This window comes from Pleuronectes platessa, chromosome 13 (genome assembly GCF_947347685.1).
Source record: "Pleuronectes platessa chromosome 13, fPlePla1.1, whole genome shotgun sequence".
NCBI lineage: Eukaryota > Metazoa > Chordata > Actinopteri > Pleuronectiformes > Pleuronectidae > Pleuronectes > Pleuronectes platessa.
Window position 1 is genome coordinate 25,752,526 of NC_070638.1, and position 27,492 is coordinate 25,780,017.

Genomic DNA, 27,492 nt, shown 5'->3' on the forward strand with positions numbered 1-27,492 from the left:
GTAATGGAATTTTAAAATGTGTTTTTCCAGGCCTGGAAAAGTCATGGAAAAAAATAATCTCCCAAAATTTTGGAAAAGTCATGGAATTTTGTTATATTAATATTTTCATGTTGTTCATTTTAGGGATGGACATAATTAATAGACGATGAGTTTCGTCGATGACATTATTTTTTCATGGATGAAAACTATTGCATGTTCGCTATGTGGCAGGACGTCGGAATATCCGAGTTGCCTTGAACGCAGCACAGCGAGGATGTTAGCATTTGGAGAAAGCAGCCCGGAGCTTACCTGCGCTGCCCGGCTTCATGTCCGCACACGAACCGTCAGTCCACCTGGAGGGGAACCCGGACAGACCCGGGTCTGTGTCAGGGGTTCCGGGAGTTCGGGCGTGACAATAACTTGACTGAGAGGTCGAGAACAGTCAAATTCAGCTAGCTCCAAACGGGGCTTAGTTTAAAGTACAGCAGCGCATATTTTCAAGTGTTACCAGTGAACAGATCCCATTTAACTGCCACAAGAGCTGTTCATCTTCGAATAAAGATCTCAATGAGGAAACACGCTTTGTTTTTTCTATTTTCACTGCATTTTAATATAGCCTATAAATAGTGAATATTAATATGAAAATATTAATGATTAATCGAAAATCGATCGTTAATTCTCCCACCGATCGATAAGGACCATTTAATTGAATGCCCATCCCTAGTTCATTTACGCTGAGTTTTAAATAATTCATATGCTTTTAAAGAAATACGCTAAAATATAAGCAGGCATACTTGGGTTTGTGTAATTTAAAGTATACTGTATGCCTTGGAATTCTCATTGTTAGTTTGAATACTGCATTGTCACTTTTTCGCGAATACACCGAGATTTCACAAAATGTTCGGTCATGGAAATTTGGTTTAAAGTCATGGAAAAGTCATGGAAATCCACTGGTCAAAATGTGTATGAACCCTGTTGAACAGATCTATATGTCTGTGCATAATAATAGTGATGGCGCCACCTACAGGCAACAGGAAGTAAGCTTTGTTTTACAACTATCATTCTATTTACATAAAATGTTCCCAGTGTGATGTGCAATTGATAGCGTGGACCGTAATGAGCAATTAGCAGGCAAGGATCAACATCACGTGACGGACGCAGGAACTGAAGCGTTTATCCTCGCCGCAGAGCGCAAAACGCATGCAACGCGGAGACGTGCGCTTGGTCATCGATCACTCTCCACTGACCACAACATGCTTCAACGTGCGGGTGCTCGGGCCCGCCAGTGCTACAACGTAGCCCTAGTTGTTGTATGTAATCCGTTCGATGGAGGGGCTCTGGGGTAAATGATTATGGTCCTCATAGCCATCCCCCACCCCTTTCTTTCTCTCTCTCTCTCTGTCTGCTTGTGTGCTTGTAGTGGGAGGGCAGATGGTGACATTTAATAATGAGAGAACATTTCAAAGTTCTCAGTTACAAAGTTTTTTTTTTAGAGAGAAATACTGAATAAATGCATCATGTTTTCAAACTCGGAAGTAATCGTTTGAATAATCGTGATTTCAACATTGTCCAAAATAATTGTGATTATGATTTTCTTCCATAATCGAGCAGCCCTAATACATGTACATGTCCAAATACTGTATGACCTGAACTGTTTAATGATCTGAACTGTGTATGACCTGAAAACTGTCAGACCCTTTTTATCACTTATTTACTCTCCAACGAACTGAATTTGTCTTCTTATCTCCAAAGGAAACGTATGTAAATCAGTTGTCTGTGTTTAGATTCCTCTCTCAAACTGCGCCTACAGAACCAGTCTGAACTGGCCCCTTAGTTCTCCTATATAAGATCCTTGCATTTGACTGTCCTGCAGTAGAGATCCCTGTGACTCTCTGTGTTGTTCCTTTCTGCAGAGAGCCCCTATTAAAATACACAAAGACAAATATGGTGTTCAAGACTCTTGTATATCCAGATTTTCATCACATAAGTTAATAGGAATATATTTATATTACATTATATTTATTATATTGTCTTTTCATATAATTTGTGTTTTTGAGCATCCTAACAAATACAAGATCTGTCTCACTTAAATTGCATTTCATTGAAGCACCCAAATTATAACCAATGGCAATATGAAGCCTTTGGCCAAAAAAAGGAAGCCTCTTCCAGTTGTTGATTCGTAGTGCACTGACGTAAGCCCCACTGTCTGTGGTCATGCAATCCATGCCGCAGCGACCATGAAGCCAGCGCATCGTTCAGACCTTGCGGAATGATGTTGCCAGTGTGGTCCTCTGGGAAGTAGGATGTTAATAAACAGTAGCTTTGCAGTTCCCAGGTTTGGTTGATGAAATGTACCGTCAAGGAGAGGTATGGCTTGAGGGTTCTGCTTGACAATAAATCTGTTGTTGTTGCAAAGTATAAAACATTCTGCAGTTTATTTTGTAATGTTTGGTGAATGAATCATATAATTTCGGCAGAGCTTTGTGTATCTTGGTTCTAAAGTAATCAAAAGTTGCTTGAAACCATCTCTCTCAACCAGTTGTATGGGCACCATGACTTTCACGATGTAACTGTTGAAAGCATTCATTATATCCTGCCATCTTTACTCTTCTTGCGGTTTTATTTTAAATTGTTGAACTCATTAACGTTAGCTCGCTCATGTTAAAACAACAATTAAGATATAATCGTATACGGTTAATATCGCACACCCCTATAGGATTCTGGCCCTTCAGGCCTCGTACCATAACAATAGGGTTCTAGCTAGACAGATGTTTTCTGGCGAACCCTCTGGCGCTGCAAACCTCAACAAAATTTTCAATTTGTTTTCATATTTTTTTCTTATATATGTCCCAGTAACTTGTTAAAAGATATCATAGCAAATTTGGAGTGGGAGACTACGACAATCGGCTTTTACCCTGGCAAAGACTTTTTGGGTCAGTGATATAAAGTTTTTTTTTACTCTTGTTGGGGGTTAAGGGCATAGGATGTCACACCATTTGTAAAGCCCTCTGAGACCATTTGTGAATATAGGCTATACGAATAAAAATTGATTGATTGATTGATATAAAACTGGTCTTAGCGTAAATTGCCTTTTGTTATAGTGAATGGGGTAAGTGTGAAAATCCTTCTGTTGCTTATTTCCACAGCAGTTTCACATAGAAGTGTCTTCCAACTCCTGCAGGGTGTGGACACGGACCAGATGTAGCTTGTTGTTCTGTCCAGCTGAATTCTGGCCCTGGGCCCAGTTAGTTTTAGTCCTCTGAAGATGTAGGACCCAGGCCTCTGAGGTTTGCGGAGCCATGCTGTCGAGAACTGTTGCATGCTTGTTCTGTTTTCTAATGACAGCTGTGTTTGGGTCAGACACTAAACAAAGGTGTACCCTGAGCTGCTGTGATGCGATGGGCGCTAAAGTAAAGACTGTCAGCGTCTTTGTTTTCATGCTGGCCTGGCCTCTTTCAAACATGCCATGATTTATAACAGCTCCAGCTCAACTCAGGGCGTTGACATTGTAATGGTATGCAGATATTTTTTCCTTAATCCTGTGAAATATTCAGATTCAGTGTGAACAATAGAACACACTCAGACTTTGTTGATACTAGGCTAACCCTAACTAGCTAAAAAGACTGCATGGTTGTAGCACTCACAGAGCAAACACAGATACTGGGGTTGTTAGCAGCGTTTAAGCAGAAAGAACATAACTTGTAAGATAAATGGACTAGTTACAAAATGGTACTAGCAAGTAGGTATGTGCGATATATATCGTCTACGATCTACATGATCATTTCTAAACTGTTGCTTTAACGATGTGCAAGCTCACGTTATCGAGTGTTATCGATAATTATGATCATGCGCCACACATTAACGCTCTGCATGTCAATATAATTGGCCGCTTTAGATGATAAATGAAAGACATTCAGATTCTCTCTTCTGACGTCTCTGACTCGCTACAGTTTAAAAGTTGATTTGTTTCGCCACATTGTCAACAGTGATCATCACATAATGATTAATTATTTTATTAATGAGTTAAATGGTGGTCTCTGTGTACATTAAATGAAATGCTCATAATAGTTGCAGAATCATTTTATTACAGCCGAATAGACAGTGGAAATTATCATTAAGCACAGTTTAAATGTCTACCTGTTGAATAAGTCACAACATAAATATTTGCAACACTTTCTGTACCCTTCAAAGTAAAAGCATTCTCACATTTTTATTTACTGCATCCATCAAGGTTTTTATGTTATTTTAGTACGCTTTGTAAACATGTGTTGTGAGACAGCATCCATCATTCCAGTCAAGTTAGCCTAATAGGGAAAAAAATATTTCAGCCGGCATGGTTTATTATTGAGCCATGCCACACCCCAGCTGTACAAACACAACTACTCTTTTTCCACAGATCCTTCTCTGTGAGATCACCTCTCTGATGCAGTTTCTGTAAATCAGCCATAGGAGTGTGTGGTTGATCTGAGTCACAGTATAGGAAAATATCAGTATTAATAAATTCCTGTTTTGCTTCAGCTTTAACAGCTGCATCTGCTCTGGTGTTTCCCTGGTAAACCAGATCAGTTTTAGAATTGTGAGCTTCGCATTTACACACAGCAATCTGCTTGGGGAGTATAATAGCATCCAGCATTTGTGAGGCGAGAGAGTGATGTGCAATAGGCTTGCCTGACCATGTCAAAAACTGCTATGTTTCCAAATTGTTCCAAATTAATGCACTATGCCAAATGCATATCTTTGTAAATGTTCACAGTTTTGTCTTTGGCTAATTTGCATGCTCCTGTAAGAGCTGTGACTTCTGCTGCCTGTGCAGCCAGTGAAGCATGAAGTAACGTGTCATGTGCAGTAACCACTGACAATCCAACTTGATTCTTTCCCATGTCAGGGTTGAATGATACTGATCTATTCACAAATAGGGCTGCATCAGTCGATTTAAATCTTTCGATCGTGTGAGGCTTGCTCTCCTCTAAAAGTAGTTATTCCCCCGCTGCAGAAAAGATTCACTCTGGCGGGGTCGATGTTGCTTGCCACGGAGTACACATCTGCTTCTTTTGCAGAAAGCCATCCACGGTACCTGTTAGTGATGGGCATAATTAATCGACGATCGATAATTGAACATTATGAATTTCGTCAATGAAATAATGTTTTCATCGACGAAAAAAACTGGATTTCGTTGTGTGACAGGAGGTCGGAATATCTGAGTTGCCCTGAACGCAGCACAGTGAGGATGATAGCATCTGGAGGAAGAAGCCCTGAGCTGGCCTCCGGTGCTCGGCTTCATGTCCGCACACGGACCCTCAGTCCAGGGGGAAGGGAACCCGGACAGACCCGGGTCTGGGAGAGGGGCAATAACCGGACTGAGAGGTCGAGGACCGTCAAATCCAGCTAGCTGCTGCTCTCTCAGCGGGGCTTAAGAGTACAGCAGCGCATATTTTCAAGTGTAACCATTGAACGGATCCCGTTTAATTGCCACAAGAGTTGTTCATTTTGTTATAAAGATCTCAATGAGGAACAAGCTGTGTTTTTTTCTCTTTTCACTGCATTTGAATATAGCCTATAAATAGTGAATCTTAATATCAAAATATTAATGATTAATCGAAAATCGATCGTTAATTCTCCCGACGATCAATTAAGACAATTTAATCTAATGCCCATCCCTAGTACCTGTACTTCTGAGAGCCCTTCTTCTAATAGCAAATAAAGTAATAACAGCCTACTGGGTGAAGCCACAGCCCCCCACAATAACCGAATGGAGGGATAGAATTAGAGATATGTACAGGATGGAAAATTTGACTGCTCTATTACAACTGAAAACAGAGGTATTCATAAACAACTCTGATATGCCTGGATCCTGATGGCTTGGGCCCAAGCTATCCATGGACAGTTAACCCCACTAGGCTAAGACTTGTACCTGTGGCATCTAATTTCATTTAAAAAATGATGTGATGTACTGTATGACTGCATTTGATAAACGGAAATAAAAAGAAGTTAAAAAAAAAAAGAAGAAGTTTGTCGGGCAAAATAATTACATTCCGCTTTCAAACACAATTTTGCCAATAAAATAATATATATATATATAAAATAAAAATCTACATTCAAACTATATTTTGGAAATGCAATCTAGAATCCTGCACACAGGAGAGACATACTTGTCTTGGCTTTTAACATTATCTGGTGTTAAAAGCCAAGACAACTCCATCTATATATAGTAAGCTAGATGAAAGCTATCAAGCTATCTTACGGTGGAAAATCTGAATCGTTGACGTTCAGATGTCCAACGTGACCCTTAACGCTAACCCTTGTGTATAACTGACGTGCCACCATGGAAAGCAAGGTCTGTGTACTTGGTTTTGGGATACTTTGAATCGCTACAAGTCTTATTGGGTTGAGGGATTTGACATCTGCTGTGATCACGTGACCCAGAAAATGTTACATGTAGTTTCACAAACTGCGGTTTAGACAAGCTAACTTTGTGACCTTGTTAAGCTAGGTGTTCCAACAGTGTAACTGTATCTTTCTCAAACTGGGCTTGAACAGGTGCAGCTATCATGATGTTATCAACGTACTGTCAAAGTGCAGTACCTGGTGACAACTTTATTGAGCTCAAACTGTCTTTTTACTCCTCATTGTAGATAATTGTATATTCACAAAATCCTTGACACAATTGTTTATATGTGTAGTTTTTACTATTAAAGGAAAACGCAAACCAAAACTGATTGTCTGCATGAACTGAAACGTTTATTTTCCAGATCAACTACTGAAAACTATTTACTGCCAGGTGATACCTGAGAGAGAATGGTGTATAGATTAGGAACATTTGGAGCGCGTTGTTGCACAGCCTTATTTACTTGCAAGTCCTGAACAGAAACTCCATCCATCCGGTTCACCTTTATCTCTTATTTTCTTTACTGGGAAGATTGGAGTGCAGAGACTTATCACAATGCACTATTACCCCTGCCTTCAACAGGATTTGAAAACTGTTGTTATTCCTTTAACTGACTCAGGTTTCAATCTATATTGTTGTTGACATGGTCTACAGTCTGTTTTGGGTGTGATCCCAATTGGCTGCAAACACTTTATTAAACCTACATCATGCTTCCCTTGAGCTTACAACGACTTAGGGAAGTCCTGTAGGGCTGGATTATTTATGGCGTGTGATGCTTATAGGCAGATATGTGTTGTGTTTTTGATACCAACTGAACAGATCTGAGTGTGTGAACAAGGAAGTATGTTGTTGCCTATGCACCTTTAACCCAGGAAGATATAAGAACAGTAGGATCAGATGTTGCTTCCCATTTATCAGCATTAACACATTCCTTAACCCATGGATCTAAATCTTTCCATCTGTCATTTCCGTTCTTAGCAAATGACACAGGAATCAGGAATGTTAAGCAATAAATCCGAATGCAAGTCATTTTTAGGAAAATATTGTGATAGGTCATTTACAAAGCTACTTTTCCCTGTTTCCTTTAGGTCAGGCATGGTCACTGAAACTGCACATGCAACTTAGCGTCAACCTTTCTCTCAAACAACCCTCTTGAACCATGCCTTCTCAAATTCTGCATCCTTTTCTTTTCATTGTGTGTGTGCTGAGCAGTAAATCTCCAAGAAATGTCAACTGTTTGATTTACCAAGAGTGTGTATGTGGGCATACCCTCATAATCATCATAATCAAATTCAACATATGCCTATTGGTAGTGTACTTTCTTCTTTCTGTTTCTTTTCTAGCTGATGTATTGCATTTTCAATCAAAGTCAAAATGTGTTTGTGTTATGCAATCACCAGTCTGACGGGTAGGTTGTCTCCCATTGTGCGTCAGTTTAGTCAAAGTTCCTCATTTCTCCCCCTCCTCAGCTGCCGCCTGAAGTAAATCTGCTTCCTGGACATTTTCTTTGAACATTTCCTTGCCCAATATCCTTTTTTACAACAGTTATAGCAATCATCAAGGCCAACATGGTATTGTCCTCTGAAACCTCCTTGTTGGTTTCCTCTGAAACCTCCTCTGCCACAAGCGTGACTTTGCCTTCTGGCATAACCCTGGAACATTGTCAGCATGGCCATGTGCAGATCCTTCTCGCGCCTTTCTCCTTTTGTCTTCTGGCCATTTCTAATGATTTTCTCAGCTTGCACAGCATGTGCTTCAATGAGGCATAATTTGCTTGAGTCCCATGTGATGAATGTGTGCTTCAGAATTGTGGAAATGTCTGTATTCATGCCATTCATATAACTGTTTCTGAGTTGAGCGTCCCACAGTGTGACAGCGCTATCATTCAGATTTGCTGGACGTGGCAAACCGCTGTGTCATGTGCCTCAATCAGATGTGTGAGGTTTTTTAATCATCTCGTCTCCAAGCTAAAATTTTGCACGTCTATTCTTACCGTCTCTGAGTGTTTGACAAAGATCGGTGATGACCACTCTAAAGGGACTATTGTCACTGTGATTCCACTAAGGGTTTGTCAGGTGGACATCATTAACTGGACATCCCGTTGAGATTTTGGCCCAGTAAAAAACTATCTCTACCATTAAGAGTCTTTTGAGTTCAGAGGTTGTTGATCTAAATTCTCTGCAAAACACAATTACTTTTTCCCCATCGACAGCCGATGGTGATGAGAGGTGAGTCATTGCCTGTTTAATATCTTCCAAGGTCTTAAGTCAGCCGCTGCTCTGAACCAATATTGTTAGTTTTTCTTGCATCATTACCATAGCCTAGGGCTGGGCGATAAAGTTACATATCGATTTGTCTGTCAGAGTCTGCTTCCTCCTCACTCCCCCTCTGACCTGCGCTCACTATACACCCTAACAATAAACACCAGCACTGATTAGAAGTTATAAGGACACATACAGGACTGACGTTTACTTTGTGTTTGTTTAATTCGCTCAAGAGTTTATGAGCCACGTGTTTAAACCTGCGACATAAGACGTAATGTGACATGCACAGACGGGACATTAGTGTCAGGGTCATAATCTGACACATCACTTAATAAGTAAATACATGTGATTATCAGTTTGTGTGTGAAGAGGGGCTGAGACGAACAGGCAAACTTACCTGCAGACAGACGTTCCTCCCGCAAATTATGAAGCACCGCTGTTTTAACTTCCTTTGCTGCAGAAGAAGCCACGGCCCTTTTATCCAGGAACATAAATATGAATTAAGCAGGTTTTTATAAAGATTGGCGGGGTAATGCACCTCAGTGCATTGGTGCTGATTTAAGTAAACATTTGTTTAGCAAAATATGAATATGTTTGTACTTAAGAAAAAACATTTGTACATGAACACAAATTTGCAACATTTTTATTTTCTGGTTATTTAAATTGTACCGTGATATTTGTTGATATTGACTTATGTGAAATAAATTATCATAAGATTTTTTTTCCATATAGCCCAGCCCTATTATAGCCATGATGCCTTCGTCATCCCTATTTGACCTGAGAGCGGATGCAGCTAAATGTCTCCTCATATTTCGTAATGCATCTTTAATTGCACCTCTAAAGTTATTTATATTCTACAAAATTTTTCAACACATGGTTTGTTGGGGACAAAAATAAGTATCAGGCTGTGGTCTTGACCACAAACAGTTCATGCTGTTTGTGGTCAAGAGAGTTTTAATACTTCAAATGAAGAAAGTACACATGTCATGGTAGGGTTGCACGATTATGGCCAAAATCATAATCACGATTATTTTTGATCAATTTTTAGATCTCGATTATTTATCACGATTATTCATACATTTTAGGGACAACATCTTTTTATTGCACTTTCATGGTTAAATGAAAAAGGACACTGATTCTACTTCAATTGTTGTGCTACATTCTAGCTAATGTACACGTCTTTGCATCAAAATATAACTTATAAGGTTCTTATTCACCTGAAGCAAAATATAAACAAACATTTTACGCAAAATAAAAGGGCTTAATAAAAGTAAATATGCCAAATGGAAACAATTCAGGCCTATACAGAAAAGGCAATAACAAGGTGTTATTGATAAATTATACTTTAACTGTTACAGTATAATTTATCACCCTTAAACTGAAGCATCATAATCTCATCTAAAGGCTTAATTTTAAAAGAAAGCTACAGTTATTGTTACTTGGCAAATTAACTGTTGGACACATGTCTTTGGCCAAATGAAATGCGATTGCATCCGTTATTTCAGTGTGTCTTTGGGATATGGATGGATACGCTGTTGCGCTATGCAGGGTCGCTGTTATGGTTTTCTGGGTTGACGTTGGACATTGATTGTGGTTTGTGGTGATTTTTCTGGTGGTTGAACAAGTTAGTTGTATTGCTATGCGGCGCCGATAAAACTCTAACACACTCGGTGCACATGATTTGTTCGTTAAATCCCCAAAAACTTTGAGACAACGGATGATGATCCTTTTCGAGGGACTAGCTCCTCGCCTTCTGCTCCTGACATTTGATTTACCTTTCACACGACACCCGTGACCGTCTACTCTCTGTTCTGTCTCTCTTTTTGTTCCAGATATCATATGTCATCTTTAGATGTCTTGTCAAGTCCATCCTAACAGTTCTGAGCTGTTTTGTTGGAAATAACAGCTTAATATACAGGCATGGTCATAATGCACTTAGTGTCAAATAAGGATGTAAACCCTTTGGATGAGATAATTTTGTGCATTAATTGGTCATTGTCATTGCGTGGTCATTTATCCTAAATATGAGAAGAGACGAACTCGCTTTGGTTCAATCAAGTATTTATTTAGGAAGCAATGACAGGGTATGAAAAGTTCAGCAAAGCAAAGGGCATCCAACACACTGCCCGGCACTCTAGCAGTACCGGACAGTCTCGAGTCGCATCAGAACGCATCAAACAGCCGGCGTCTGTATATCTTATAGCAGTAGGTAGTCCATCCTCTTGGCATTGGAATAAGGAGGTGACCAGGAGCCACCTTCAGTCACGCTCCTCTGATAGTTGCTAGGCCAAATGTTCACTTCTTGAAAGGCCTTGACACAGCTGATGCCATGTGGGCCAGTGGTGTTGACAATTGGAGTTAAGAATATTATATTCCTGCTATAACGTTCTGTTTGTATAGACAGATTCAAAACAACTAAACCAAAACAACAATGTGAAGCACACACATTCTAATTTCAAGATTAAACATTAGGAAAGAAAAGGGTTATTATTAATAATTAGTTTGAAGACATAATATCTGGATTACATTTACTCACGTTACTCTAATTGAGTAGTTTTTTTGTGTACTTTGTAATTTTTTGAGTAGTTTTTGAAATGGGTAATTTAACTTTTACTTAAGTAGATTTTGACTGAAGTGTTGTACTTTGCTACATTGGAAATTACATCCGTTACTGAGTAAAAAAAAAAAAACATAGTTCAGGGCGCAAGGCAATTCTCACTGCAGTGGTAGATGCTGCATAGAGTGGATGCGATTCCCTAAGATGCTTGTTCAACGTATGAAAACGTATCGTAAAGTTCACTGTTCGCGAAAAATATGCGCGACATGCAGAACACTGCACAGGGAGCCACTGCAGAACGGCTGAAGAGCTGCGGGTTCCGACCCCTGGCTATGGCGAAAGAGCGATTTGTTTACTGCTCCGACGTTGCGGACGTCAACACATTAGTTCGGCAATAATATTAGTTCCGCCTTGCATTTTCCCCTCCCGGTCGCGCGCCCCACCTGTTATGCCTCCGCACCACACAGTTTGAGAATCACTGCGCTACACAGGGCCGACCCTAGAAGATTTGGCGCTCTATGCAAGCTTCACTCCTGGCGCCCCCCCCTTTATCTTTTTTTCAAATGATTTTCCACAAAAACGGAATTGTAACTTTCAGACTGTATTTTGCCCTCTAAGACTGCTTTATTTTGAAATAAACACAACAACAATCGCAACGACATGGTGCAAGCATTCGATTTAGACAGCGTCTCTCCTCAGGAGAAGGAAAACATTCTGTAACGTATTAGCTAGATAATACCTCAGACAATATGAACGTGTTCACCGTTCAAATTCATTATTGGTCAATAAGTTGCGTTCAGTTCAACGTTCTCATCAAAATGAACGTGTTTAATGAACGGGTTCTTTTGAACAACACTGCCTGAAACTCAGTAGCCTACTGGCCTATCTGCCTCGGCCGCCTGCGAGCGAGTCTTCGGCTGTGCTGGATGCTGTTCACTGCTGTTCAAACTCAACAAGAGTTAGTGCTCTAAAGGTGGACCAAGGTTTAACCAAAAGTTTAAATATACAGTGGGACAGCAGCATTTTAACTTTTTTATTTTAGCTGTCATGTGGTTCATGTCTTGACATGTCCTCCCAGAACTTCTTAAATGTTGTGTTGACATGTTAAATGTTTAGTGTTTGACATTTTTAATGTCATTGCACTTATATATGTAAAGATTCTCCTTTAATTAAAAATAAGTGTCTTTGGATTGGATTTATGACCCCTTGTCCTTTTTGCACTGTACAGGAGCGGCCCCCATCAAGTTGTTGGAAGTTACTAGAGATGAGCCGGATACTCGGCTGAAACGAGTATCCGGTACGGATAAAGCACTTTTGCCGAGCACGAGTATTATACGAGTAATACGAGTCAATATCTGTGCTCGGACTGAATGAAAATCCTCACACAGCGCCACAGCGCTCCTCCCCTTCACACACCGCTCTGCTCACTCACAGAACAGCTCTCTGTCTCTCAGTCACTCAGGTTCGCGGGTCTTTTCCGTTAACGTTTAGGGTTTCTTCAGCTTGAAGTTTGTTTTTATTTCAGTTTGTACTTACTTATTAACCAGTAGAGTTCTGTTAAACATGGGTTCGTTTAGACGTGGTGCTGGTAGAAAGCGACTCGCGTTGCGTCTCTGCCTGTCGGAGATTTTTATATATATTTTTTTTTTTACTTCACGCATTGAGTGTCTGACTACTCTCTAGCGTCTGGCTACTCTCTCCCTCTCTCTCTCCCTCTCTCTGCCGGTCGTTGGAGTTTTTTTTTTTTTTTTAAACCGTCAGTTGGCTCTAACCAGTTTTGTTTTACTTCACGCACTGAGTGTCTGACACTTTCTAGGTAGTAGTGGTATAAAAAATATTACAATTTAAGCTACACACACACATTATATATTATATAAATTATATTATATTACATTTCACTTCATAATTGCAACAGCATGTGTTGTATTCATTGTTGCAAAACTTGTTCTGTAAATAGTTTGTTTGCTATTGTGATCAAAATCATTGATCTGAAGCTCAATGCTGATGCTGTCCTGTAATAGTTTTCTAATCAGCAATAAATATAACAATTTTTGATCAACCCATATCAATTGCATGCTTAAAATAACATACTGGTTAAAGCCCCGCCCGTTTCAAGACAACCCGGCCTACTTCCGGGTTAAATCCAGCCCACTTCCGGGTTAAATCACACACACTTCCGGGTTAGGCCCCGCCCACTCCGAGTACGGATACAGATAATTCATATGGTTTACAGATACAGATACAGATAATGCTGTACTCGCTCTTCCCTAGAAGTTACTAAGAAACTTTTACTTAAAGTACATTTTAAATTAACTACTTTTTACTTTTACTTGAGTAGGTTTTTGGATGGGTACTTTTACTTGAGTACAATATTTCAGTACTTTTTACACCTCTGCTGTCCGTGGTCTCTGCGTCCAAAGCCAGGGACTGTTTATTTACCGTTTGTGATGGAAATTCATATTGAGATTTTAAATAATGAAATTCTCAGACTTGAGTTGCTTTGCAAGCTCTGCAGAGTTTATACAACATGCATGGGTGCTCAAAATGGAACTGGTCGCAAGTTCACAAAAGCCAGAACAAAGAGACGTTACATAAGACATAATATGAAAAAAAGAAGACATGAAAGAAATAAAATCATCATCTGTTTCTTATCTGCTGTGTCCGTCCGTCCGCGGTACCAGTTGGAAGAAAATAATCACCCAATAAGGGTTCCATCCTGTCAGGTAGACAGTATCACAGCAGTGAGATACCTAGTCAGGGGATTTCTAAAATCTTAGACACCGATCAGTGGAATTTTCCATAACACACTTGTCTATCGTCAGCACAATATTAAACAACGTTATCACATATCCTATGTTTTCCTAATATCGTGCAGCCCTAAAATACACTAAACTATAAAGAGCTTTGAGCGGTCATCAAGACTAGATAAGTGCTATATAAATAAAGACCTATTTACATCCCAGTCCAATACAGACAGTAGTTTGTCATTAATACTTTAAGAGCAACAGAACAAAAACAATTCGAATTTTGGGCCTAAGCATCATTCAGACTCCATGCAGTTACATCCAAATTACTGATCCATAGAGAAGATTTGCTTATTCATATTGTATTTTTGGTCTTAGTGAAAAGCAAAGAGCAGTACATACGCTCTGAGATTATTTCAGTTTCTATTCTGTGCACACCAGTGTTTTAATGACTGAGCATCTTCAAGTAATGAACCTTCGTTAATGTTCTCTGTCATTATGACATGTATCTGAAAAAAATTAAAAAATAGCCCCTGGGTTAGGCCTGCCGGTCTCTATCTCAAGTTGTGACTTGTCAGTCAGGTTGTTTGTCTCGTATCATGATATGTCCTTGATTGGTCAGTAGGGAACAGTACCTGTAGGAAATGACAGCTTTAGATGGCTTTATTACAGGGCCGGCCAGTCCCAACTTTTTTTGGAAATACTGTGTGTTGCAGGAATCAAATTTCATGAGGTAAGATATGGTTTAATTGTATTGTAATATTGTATAATTGTACTGTATTGTAATACAGGTTAAAGATCATTTATAAATCGGCTGTTCTCAGTTTTCATTCTAAATGAAACATTCCAACTTTTTCTGATTTGGGGTTGTAGTTTGCCTGAAGACTCAGTGGTCTCAATTAGTTTTTCATAAGAAGAAGACACACCATCCCCATTCTTGCTCTTAAAATTATAGTAGTGCTTATTGAATGAGGCAAAAGAATCCACTCTACTTATCAAAACGGACAATAGTTTATTGTAGTTTAATTAATTACATCAACAGCATCACAAAAATGTTCATCCCTCAGGTTCAGACACCTTTTTAAGCTAACTGATGAGTTTGTGTGTGATAGACTTTATTCTGCCTCTCTCTATTTAAATCATGAAGACAATACAAGTTAAGGTATTCATAATATTACCTGGAAATAAAGGCAGTTATGTGATTCTTAAGGTTTTTCTGATTGGTTTTGTGTTTCCCACACAGCATGTTGAAACGTTGATCCCAAGTTGAAAAATTATCTAAGTAAAAAACAGGAGGCCTGACTTGGGCGATGGCTTCTACTCGGCTTGTGCATACATTTTGTTTGAGTGAAATGAAACTGTTTGTATAGTGAAGGCTGTGGAGCTGTTTGGAATGCTTGCTGAAGTATATGGGGCTCACAGCAGTAGACTTGACTCCCTCCTCTCCTCTCTGTGCCCTCTACCTGCTGAGTGCTTCATCTCAGTTTACACTGACAAACTGTTTTGTATTGATCCTGAGTTCTCTTCTCAGATTGTAGCTCTGGTTTTATTGTTACTCAATTAAAACACAAATAATTTATCATAAGTATGTGTGATAAGTTTATCACTGTGGCACATTGATTGTATTTGCAGCTTTTTTTGTCTCTTTATGTAAGACATGGAAAATTGCTTTTTCCATGTGCTCCCTTAAAGCCATTACGTCGCCATATATGTGACTGTCAACCTCTCAATGCCTCAGCTTTTTGAATGAAATTAAATTATGTATATCTATTCATTTATTTAATGTTTGCTCGCTCTCTCTCTCTCTCTCTCTCTCTCTTTTAATTGAATGAATGCCGCAATAACAACACTGATCAATGGTTAATGATCTATGTTTTTTTTTAAACAGTCAAATCTTTCTTCATAGTTGCGCATTTATTATTTTATTCATCCCCCGACTCTGTGATGAGAAGCGCACACACACACACACACACACACACACACACACTATGCATCTGATACATATGTAAACTCAGACTGGGTAAAAACAACATATTTTGCACTTCACTCAGACAAATGTCCTTTTTGCACACAGAGTGGTGTGTGATCCGATGCCAAGTGGTCACAACAAAGTTGTGGTTGTTCTTGTTGATCACGATAATCCCGCCCTCAGACATAGGAAGTACTTCCTTCTAGACCAACAATGAGTTGGTGCAACTCTCGAACCAGTTTTTCTGGCCAAGACCCAGTTATTTTGCTGTCAAACTCGAAGAACTTGTTCCAGATTAGGCACTGCGTCTGAACCAGCCCTGTAACTGCCTTGGTGGAACAGGTCTTCCTGTCGTCCTGTTAGTTGCAGTGATATCTAAACAACATGAAGAAAGTTGTTTCCTCTTATGTTTATGAGGAGAGGGTTAAATCATCTAATGGGATCTAAATGTTTCTTTAGTGAGGCAGACACACTGAAGGATGGGAGATATCATACTGCCATCACTTTGATTTATATATGATATTTGCTGTTGCTTGCCCTGTGTGTGGAATTGTTTTGTTGTTTACATTGCTGTGGTAAAACGGTGGGTATAAACTGACTGTGTAGGCAATAGGGATGGGACTTTACAGGAGTTTTCATGTTCGAATATTCATAATGTTACTGAACAATTAATCAATTATTTGCTAAGGCGCGCGGGGGGGGGGGGGGTTGCGAAGAACCAGAGGAAGGCTATCGAGTCTGAGCGAGTCCACGGTGATTCGCACGGCATAATCAAGTATGTTGCGCTCTCCACGCTCTTTTCCCTCCTCCCCTCATGTCTCCTCCTGTGAGTACTCTGCCGCTGACTTTCTCCAGGGCAGCACTGGGCTTGAAGTTAGCTCCTGCTACTGCTCCTGCTACGGCTACAACGAAACATCTCCCCTACCGGGTGCCCGATAAGTGAAATGGACGCTGTTGACTGACTTTACAGAGCAAAGTGCGTGGCATGAACTCTATGGACAATTTCATTGCAATATCTGGACTTCATGCCCACCGTGGTGCACTTAAATGACGTGTTGAAGTAATATTTGGTTAGTCTCTGTTTGCTGATACAAAATTCGAATATATACTGAAGTTCTATTTTGTTGCTTGAATTGAATTGTGTTAAAGAGGCTCACTGTGAAAATATATGTTCCATTATCTGAATGATAAATAAATATACATATATACAATACACCTCTCCTGGAACCGTCACCTTATCGTGGTGGAGAGGTTTGCGTGTCCCTGTGAACCTGAGGGCTGTGTTGTCTGGAGCCTTGTGCTCCTGGTAGGGTCTCTCATGGCAGAGTGGTCTCAGGTGAGGGGCCAGACTAAGAATGGTTCAAAAACCCTCAATGAATATCGACGGAAGAGGAGATGTGACCCGGCCCGGAGGAAGCCCGGGACCCCCGTCTGGAGCTAGGCCCAGACGGAGGGCTCGATGGCGAGCGCCTGGTGGCCGGGTTTGCCACGGAGCCCGGTCGGGCACAGCCCGAACAAACTACGTGGCACCCCCCCTCTCTTCATCTCATGGGCCCACCACCTGTGGGAAGACCCGTTGGGGTCGGGTGCGCAGCCACATGGGTGACAGCGAAGGTCAGGGGTCTCGACGGACCAGACCCGGGCGGCAGAAGCTGGCTCTGGGGACGTGGAACGTCACCTCGCTGTGGGGAAAGGAACCGGAGCTTGTGAGGGAGGTGGAGCGCTACCAGTTAGATCTGGTGGGGCTTACCTCCACGCACAGTCTCGGCTCTGGTACCGTACTCCTGGATAAGGGTTGGACTCTATTCTTCTCCGGAGTTGCCAAGGGCGTGAGGCGCCGGGCGGGTGTGGGGATACTCATAAATCCCCGGCTGAGCGCCGCGGTGTTGGAGTTTACCCCGGTAGACGAGAGGGTCGCCTCCCTGCGCCTAAGGGTTGTAGGGGGGAAAACTCTGACTGTTGTTTGTGCGTATGCACCAAACAGCAGCTCAGAGTACTTGGCCTTCTTGGAGACCCTGAATGGAGTCCTGTATGGGGCTCCAGTAGGGGACTCCGTAGTTCTGCTGGGTGACTTCAACGCCCACGTGGGCAACGATGGAGATACCTGGAGAGGCGTGGTGGGGAGGAACGGCCTCCCTGATCTGAACCCGAGCGGTCGTTTGTTATTGGACTTCTGTGCTAGTCATGGATTATCCATAACAAACACCATGTTCGAACATAAGGGTGCTCATAAGTGTACCTGGTACCAGAGTACCCTAGGCCGAAGATCAATGATCGATTTTGTGATCGTGTCATCTGATCTGAGGCCGTATGTTTTGGACACTCGGGTAAAGAGAGGGGCGGAACTGTCAACCGACCACCATCTGGTTGTGAGTTGGATCAGGGAATGGGGGAAATTTCCGGATAGACCTGGTAAGCCCAAACGAGTAGTGCGGGTGAACTGGGAACGTCTGGAGGAGGCCCCCATCCTAGGTATCTTCAACTCACACCTCCGGCGGAGTTTTTCTGGCATTCCTGTGGAGGTTGGGGACATTGAGCCGGAGTGGGCGGTGTTCAAAGCCTCCATTGCTGAAGCTGCGGCGGCTAGCTGTGGCCTCAGGGTCTTAGGCTCCTCAAGGGGCGGTAACCCTCGGACACCGTGGTGGACACCGGTGGTCAGGGAAGCCGTCCGATAGAAGAAGGAGGCCTTCCGGGATATGATATCCTGGAGGACTCCTGACTCGGTTGCAGGGTACCGACAGGCCCGAAGGGCTGCTGCCGTGTCGGAGGCTAAGCAGCGGGTGTGGGAGAAGTTCGGAGAGGTCATGGAGAAGGACTTTCGGTCGGCACCAAAGTGTTTCTGGAAGACTATCCGGCACCTCAGGAGGGGGAAACGGGGAACCATCCAAGCTGTGTACAGTAAGGATGGGACTCTGTTGACCTCAACTGAGGAGGTCGTCGGACGTTGGAAGGAACACTTTGAGGAACTCCTGAATCCGAATAACACGCCCTCTATGTTGGAGGCAGAGCTCGAGGTTGATGGTGTTTCGTCGTCAATTTCCCTGGTGGAGGTCACTGAGGTAGTCAAACATCTCCGCAGTGGCAAAGCCCCAGGGATTGATGAGATCCAGCCAGAAATGCTAAAGGCTCTGGGTGTTGAGGGGCTGTCATGGTTGACACGCCTATTCAACATCGCGTGGGAGTCGGGTACAGTGCCAAAGGAGTGGCAAACCGGGGTGGTGGTTCCCCTGTTCAAAAAGGGGGACCAGAGAGTGTGTACCAATTATCGGGGTATCACACTTCTCAGCCTCCCTGGTAAAGTCTACTCCAAGGTGCTGGAAAGGAGGGTTCGGCCGATCGTCGAACCTCAGATTGAAGAGGAACAATGCGGTTTTCGCCCCGGACGTGGAACTACGGACCAGCTCTTCACTCTCGCAAGGATCCTGGAGGGGGCCTGGGAGTATGCCCATCCGGTCCACTTGTGTTTTGTGGATCTGGAGAAGGCGTATGACCGGGTCCCCCCGGAGAAACTGTGGGAGGTGCTGCGGGAGTATGGGGTAAGGGGGTCTCTCCTCAGGGCCATCCAATCTCTGTACTCCCAAAGCGAGAGCTGTGTTCGGGTCCTCGGCAGCCAGTCAGTTTCGTTCTCAGTGGGTGCTGGTCTCCGCCAGGGCTGCGCCTTGTCACCAATCCTGTTTGTGATATACATGGACGGGATATCGAGGCGTAGTCGTGGTGGGGAGGGGTTGCAGTTCGGTGGTCTGAGGATCTCGTCACTGCTTTTTGCGGATGATGTGGTCCTCATTGGATCATCGGCTTGTGACCTTCAGCACTCACTGGATCGGCTGGCGGCCGAGTGTGAAGCGGCTGGGATGAGGATCAGCACCGCTAAATCTGAGGCCATGACTCTTAGCAGGAAACCGATGGATTGCTTACTCCGGGTAGGAAATGAGTCCTTAGCCCAAGTGAAGGAGTTCAAGTACCTCGGGGTCTTGTTCGCGAGTGAGGGTACTATGGAGCGTGAGATTGGTCGGAGCAGCGGGGGCGGTATTGCGTTCGCTTTACCGCACCGTTGTAACGAAAAGAGAGCTGAGCCGCAAGGCAAAGATCTCGATCTACCGGTCGATCTTCGTTCCTATCCTCACCTATGGTCATGAGGGCTGGGTGATGACCGAAAGGACGAGATCGCGGGTACAAGCGGCCGAGATGAGTTTTCTCAGAAGGGTGGCTGGCGTCTCCCTTAGGGATAGGGTGAGAAGCTCAGTCATCCGTGAGGAACTCGGATTAGAGCCGCTGCTCCTTTACTTAGAAAGGAGTCAGCTGAGGTGGTTCGGGCATCTGGTAAGGATGCCCACTGGGCGCCTCCCTTGGGAGGTTTTTCAGGCACGTCCAGTGGGGAGGAGACCTCGGGGAAGACCCAGGACTAGGTGGAGAGATTATATCTCAACACTGGCCTGGGAACGCCTCGGGATCCCCCCGTCAGAGCTGGTCAATGTGGCCCGGGAAAGGGAAGTCTGGGGCCCCCTGCTTGAGCTGCTCCCCCCGCGACCCGACCCCGGATAAGCGGATGACGATGAAGATGAAGATGAAGATATACAATACATAAATGTGCTTATTCTACAGTTAAGGAACCCTGGTCTGTGAGTTTACGGGAAGGGATGGGCCGGTTAGAGTGAAAACATATTTTCTTTAGAAATGTACACATCACTGACCTGAACTAATAGTCCGTTAAGATATCTGACGGGGATTTAGCACCCGTTACACTCATCTGCTGTTGTTAGTCGCGACTAATCAAATATTCATTACCAACCCTAGCAGGCAACAACATGACCTTGACTTGCTCTGCTGTTGGCAGCAGAATCTGATGTGTCCCACTGAGCTGTTCTTTAACTGGCTGGTAAGCAGGGTGGCACACAGTTAGGCCATTGTGGTCTTCTGCTCTGTTGGCCTTCTACAACACCAACTCACCTCTTCTATTTAAACCTTGATCGAGAGCGGATGAAAAAGGCCTTCTCTGTCCTCCTGTCTTACCAGCACTCACTGAGACTGAATGACTGTTGTCCATTTGTCCTCTTTACAGCAGAGACAAGCTGCAGTATACACTGCAGACTCATTAACAGAGAGCATGATGTAGACAGTCATTGCATTAACAGAGGGCAGAGTGAGCGCGTCACAGACAAATGCATCAAAATAATTATCTTAAAACAAGGGCGGGAATATCATTAGTCAACACTAGAGCTGGTATTCTATTGGTTGGAGAATTTTGACAGAATTGCATAAAATACCTAGCCTGGATGCCAGACGAACTTAGCCCCGCCCACAACATTTGAGGTCGGGAAGTTCTGTCTGGAGTCGCTCCGTTGGGGAGAAATTATGCCCGGTTCGAAATCGACCGGACCAATCAGATTGTCAGGGCGGGTTTTATACGATGATGGACAGATGATCAACGGTAACGTAATCAACTACGTCATCCAAGAGCGCTTGGGTTGACTTTGTTTTCCACAAACATGCCTGCCGCTGGAGAGCTGAGATGTGTAGATGCTGCCATTGAGTCTGTTTTAGGAGACATCGACAGCGCATTCATTTTGAAAGAGGAACAGAGAAGGCATTTGTAGATCGAAAAGATGTTTTTGCCGTCCTTCCTACGGGATTCGGAAAAAGTTTAATCTGTCAGCTGGCCCCGATGGTCGCGAAGAAGATGGGACACGGGAATGTCTCGTTCCAACCGTGTTATTAAGTTCTTACAGGACCGACAAATGCGATACGATTAGTTTGATGTGTTGTGGAGCTGTAATCCTAAACGGAGAACTTGTTCGTACGTGCATTCACCTTTACTGTAACTGACTGCTACACCTGCCACTTTATGCATACTGTTATTCTGTTATTTTGTGTTGGGCTTATTTTGTTTTACACGTAGCGACTCCCCTCGCATAAATACCTGCAGTTTAAGGAGCAGACCATGTTAATAGACGCACCAGATCCCTCGCTTGCGGACCGGTGCAATAAAACACCTGCCGTACAGCTCCGGCACAAGGATAGGAGCAAGAACAACGACCGGACGCGGGCTGTGCGGCATTTCTCAAAAACTATAGTTTAACACCCCTCGCCAGCGGAACGAGGTAAGGAAGCTGGTCCCATTTACTTTGCTGCAGGTAGCGCGGAACGGGAGTCGCTGTCACGTTAACACATCAGACTTGTCTCTTGGTGATTTGTTTGTTTATTGTATTTTAACGTTTGTGTTTGGTTTTATGGATTAAAATATCGTATACTTAATGTCATTCTAGTTATATGGTGTATTTACGGCTACGGTGAAGTGAACAATAAAGAGCCGTGTGCCATCATTAGAGAAACTCTGCGCCATGTTCGGGGGGGGGGGGGGGGCTGTTAAATTAACTGTTTCTCTCAATTTTTTTTACAACCCCGGCAAAAATCGTTTTTATTGATCTTCTACTTCTTCCAGCGTGCGTGCAGTTGAGTTCTGTTGACAACAACTATGCATCGCTTTACATACGTCACATACTACGTTGCTCTGATTGGTTGTAGGTCTATCCAATTGAGCGAAGAGGAATTTTATTTCCTGGTTCGGTTGAAACACGCCCCATAATCACAGCCCAATGGAGCGGTATCAGACTCACATTCTGACTAGAATTGTGAGTATGACAACGTCAAGCTATAAAATACCCAATAGCAGAGGAAAAATCTGTTGGGTGCATAAGTATTCACCCCCCTGTGTCAATACTTGGTAGAACCCCCTTTCGCTGCAATTACAGCTGCAAGTCTTTTGGGGTATGTCTCTACCAGCTTTGCACATCTAGAGATGGAAAGGTTTGTCCATTCTTCTTGGCAAAAAAGATGAAGCTCAGTCAGATTGGATGGAGACAGTCTGTGAACCGCAATCTTCAAGTCTTGCCATAGATTCTCTATTGGATTGAGGTCTGGGCTTTGACTGGGCCATTTTAAGACATTAACATTCTTTAATCCAAACCATTCCTTTGTAGCTCTGGCTGTATGTTTAGGGTCATTGTCCTGCTGGAAGATGAACCTCCGCCCCAGTCTCAAGTCTTTTGCAGACTGCATCAGATTTTCTTCAAGGATTTCCCTGTATTTGGCTCCATCCATCTTTCCCTCTATTCTGACCAGTTTCCCTGTACCTGCTGAAGAGAAGCATCCCCACAGCATGATGCTACCACCACCATGTTTCACTGTTGGGATGGTGTGCTCAGGGTGATGGGCAGTGTTGGGTTTTCGCCACACACAGCGTTTTGCATTGAGGCCAAAAAGTTCAATTTTGGTCTCATCTGACCAGAGCACCTTCTTCCACATGTTTGCTGTGTCTCCCACATGGCTTCTGGCAAACTCCAAACGGGATTTTTTTTGGATCCCTTTCAACAATGGCTTTCTTCTTGCCACTCTTCCATAAAGGCCAGATTTGTGGAGTAGACGACTAATAGTTGTCCTGTGGACAGATTCTCCCACCTCAGCTGTGGATCTCTGCAACTCCTCCAGAGTAACCATGGGCCTCCTGGTTGCTTCTCTGATTAATTTTCTCCTTGTCCGACTCTTCAGTTTGGGTGGACGGCCTCCTCTTGGTAGGTTTGCGGTTGTGCCATATTCTTTCCATTTTCTTATGATGGATTTTATGGTGCTCAGAGAGATGTTCAAAGCTCTGGATCTTTTTTTATAACCTAACCCTGCTTCATATTTCTCCACAACTTTATCCCTGACCTGTTTGGTGAGCTCCTTGGTCTTCATGATGCTGTTTGTTCAGTAGTGATCTCCAACAAACTCTGAGTCTGTCACAGAACAGGTGTATTTATACTGAGATTAAATTGCAGACAGGTGGACCCTATTTACTAATTATGTGACTTGCAAATGTGACTTGTGAATGCAATTGGTCGCACCAGATCTTTGTTAGGGGTTTCACAGTAAAGGGGCTGAATACATATGCACTCAACACTTTTCAGATTTTTATTTGTAAATAATTGTGAAATCCATGTAATATTTCCCCCCACTTCCAAATGATGCACTATTTTGTGTTGGTCCATTACATAAACTCACGTTGAAATAAATTTTAATCTGTGGTTATACCATGACAAAATGTAGAAAAGTCCAAAGGGGGTGAATACTTATGCAAGGCACTGTATGAGTCCAAGTGCACAGTTTGAATACAAGCAGAGCAAATCTTAGAACAAGCAGGAGCCATTTGAGAGTGACCACAGTGTTTTGAGTGAAAGCATAACAAAATCTGAAGGTGAAATCCATAGACCCTGCTCTCAAACTGAAAGACCATGAAAGACATTAAAACTCCGACAAGGACTTTTAACTAGCGCCAGTCAGGCTGGAAAAGCCCATGTTTAGGCGGAGGGAGTGGAAACCAAATCGGTGGAAGCAAGCCAGGCTACATGTTAGGCTAAAGGCTTGTCTAAGGGCTAGGCTAAAGGCTAAGCTGAACAGACCAGCACTCCTGATTTTGTTCCTTGCCAACTCAATGTGATTTACAAACTAGATGGATGAGATCTAAATGAAAATTATGATACATGACATCCTTGCTATGCATCATAGAGGTGTGGAAGTTCCTGAATGAAGACGTGTGTGACTCTGCATTGATGCAGAGACAGAATATAATCGATTAATGTTTACCGCTACGTTCATTGTTTGAGCCATGTCCTGCCGCTGAATAATTATAACCCCACTGCTTCAGGACAGACGCTCATTAAAGGTCTGCTCATCCTGTGTCAGAAACTCTGTCGGAATCTGCTTCCTCCTCACTCCCCCTCAGACCTACGCTCGCTTTAAACTTTAACAATAAACACCATCACTAGTCACAAGTTATTAGGACACGTACAGAACTGACGTTTACTTTGTCATCGTTTGATTCGCTGTAAAGTTCATGAAACACACAAAGGTTTTTATGACAGGTGACAGTGGAAATACTTTCGCAAATGTTCACAGAGCTGCCAAAATCATTGCAATGAACAGTTTTTTGTAGTAGCTTTAAGATTGGGGGAAAAAAAGATATACCTTGTCAGTGGATTTGTTTGTTTGTGCATGTGCATCCTACCCCCAACATGCATCAATTAATTCTGTGGGAAACACTGCAAAGAAAGTGAAAAAAATCCGGCTTCTGCTAATTTATTTGAGTTTTCACTAAAGTTAAATGGATTCCTTCCTTGCCCACCCCTTCCGATAATTCCATGGAAATCCATTCAGTAATTTAATCCTGGTAATTTAAAAATACTTTTGTAGACATAACCTTCTTGACGAAGGTAATGAACAACACAGACAGTCAGTAACGGTCCATCGTCCTGTCCCCGTCTTTCCTATATCCTCCTGTCTCTTCTACTAATGCAATAAGGTTTTAAGTAAAAAAAACAAAACAATCATAACCCGTATTCCATCAGTTAGACTAAAGACAGACAGCTTTCATTTGAGCTTTTCCGTAACTATCTACTATTAGCTCAACTAGTGCACTATGTATGCTGAGTGATGTGCTGACTAGGGCTGGGCGATATGGCCTAAAAAATATTGCTATATTTTTTTTCTGAATGCACCTCGTCATCATACATCAGTGCACATTTAGGATTAAAATACAGTGTAAATTACCTTGTTTGGAGTCGAATATGAATGGGAGGGTTTGCCTTCTGATCATTGAGCAGCTGTAGATGTTTGTCTCCACTGTGTGTGTGCGTGTGTGCGTGTGTGTGTGTGGGTGCGGGTGCGTGTGTTTGTGTGTGTGTTGGGATAGCGCAGTGACAGTCACTGACAGTTCTATGTTCTGGGTATGCGTATCATATATCATATATTTGATAATATAAAATATCCCACTAATGTATTAATTATAGGACCTGATTCAAAAAGATTATGCAATCAATGTAATTGTTTAATTTCTCCCTCTTGCAGGCTTTCAAAGAAATGCTGTATGCTGCTCAAGACCAGGCACCATCTATCGAAGGTATTACATACTGTATGTGTTTCCTTGAATGTATGTGTGTTGTCCTGGGTCTATTAACTTGAGCATTTTATTTTGAAAATTTCAATAAGAAAAATATTATATAATTTAATACATGATACTGTGGGAAATTACTTACACTACCAGAGGGTGTAGGCAGATGACATTTATTTGGATTAGATTTGTCATACCGCTGCTATGGTATCTTAAAGGATTTTATTTGAGCCACATTCAGACCTTGATTTAAATGATTACTGAAATGAATATAAGATTAAAATGAACAGTATTTGTTTGTCACTGTCACAAATTCACAAATTTGAAGGCAATAGGAAGTAGGGCATCGTGTCATCAATAAGAAGAAATGGGGAAAGTCAGACATGTTTTGATCAACTGCTACTAGAATTTAAACAGTGTTTTATATTCCTCCAGAAAGTTGCTTGAATTTTACTACAGTTTTCATTTATTTTGTTTTTTTGGACGGCATAATGTAGATTGATATATACCTTGTGCTTCAATGGATTGAATGGACTATTTTTCTTTTGGAGCGATTTTGTATGGGACTTTAAAAGGCAAATTCGCATTAAGTAAGTTTTTTTGTGATAAATTCATTATTATATTAGCGGAGTTAAAAAAAAGAATCGTTAGATGCATTGAAAAGATTATCGCTAGATTAATATAAAAAATAATCGTTCGATTAATCAACGGCCTCTTTATTAGGTACGCCTTGCTGGTACCGTGTTGGACCCCCTTTTGCCTTATGAACTGCCTTAATTTTTCAAAACATAGATCAGTGATTTTCAACCTTTTTTGAGCCGCAGCACATTTTTTACATTTCAAAATCCTGGGACACACCACCAACCAAAATTAGCCCCCAGCGGGCGCCGTAGCTGAGGTGATCCGCGAGAAGGGCCCGACACGCGTCCAGAGTCGCCGCCGCCGACCGTGAGGCGTCGCTGGGGCCTCCCCCCCAAAAAACCTTGAGGCGGCCGCACACCGAGCCTCCGGCGGCGTGGAGAGGATGGCGACGGGGCGACTGCTCCCCCAGTCGCGGCACGTGCCCAGCGGTTTAACCAGAAATACCAATGAACATCGGCCAATGATATCGGTGAAAGTCAAGATTATTACCGATGTGCCGATTTCATTAAAAGAGGCGAATATCGGCCGCTATCGATGCTCGGCGGATACATCGGTGCAACACTAGATATGTGATAATTTCCCACGGCACACCTGACGATCTCTCATGGCACACTGGTTGAAAATCACTGTCATAGATTCAACAAGGCATGGCATTTAAACAATGCTCAATTGCTACTAAGGGGCCCAAAGTGTTTCAAGAAAATATATATATATATTGCCTCCTCATTCACACATTTGTGTATGTCTGATCATGCCCTTATAATATATTTTTCACCTGGTCTGAATGGGTTAATGTGAATGTTAATTAATTTGTCTTTGTGAAAATACAGTCAGAGTATGACAAGAATTTAAGGCTTCATACAGACTTAGAAAATTCTTAAAATCCATTATCAGAGACCTTATTTTTCATATCTTTCATGTTATATTGACATTGAATTTGACCAGAGCCTCAATCTATCTAAAATGTTAAGCACGTAACTCATTAAAATAACAAATGACGCTATGTCCACGGCATCGATACCGTTGGTTC

General features: G+C 42.4%; 1 protein-coding gene across 1 annotated transcript in view; it reads left to right on the forward strand.

Moving 5' to 3' along the window:
- LOC128455317 (xenotropic and polytropic retrovirus receptor 1 homolog) overlaps positions 1–27,492 on the forward strand; it is an 89,838-nt gene that overhangs the window by 24,279 nt on the left and 38,067 nt on the right. Inside the window, exon 2 of the mRNA XM_053439026.1 lies at positions 25,778–25,829. Coding sequence (XP_053295001.1) covers positions 25,778–25,829 — 52 coding nt within the window. The remainder of the gene's footprint in view (positions 1–25,777; positions 25,830–27,492) is intronic.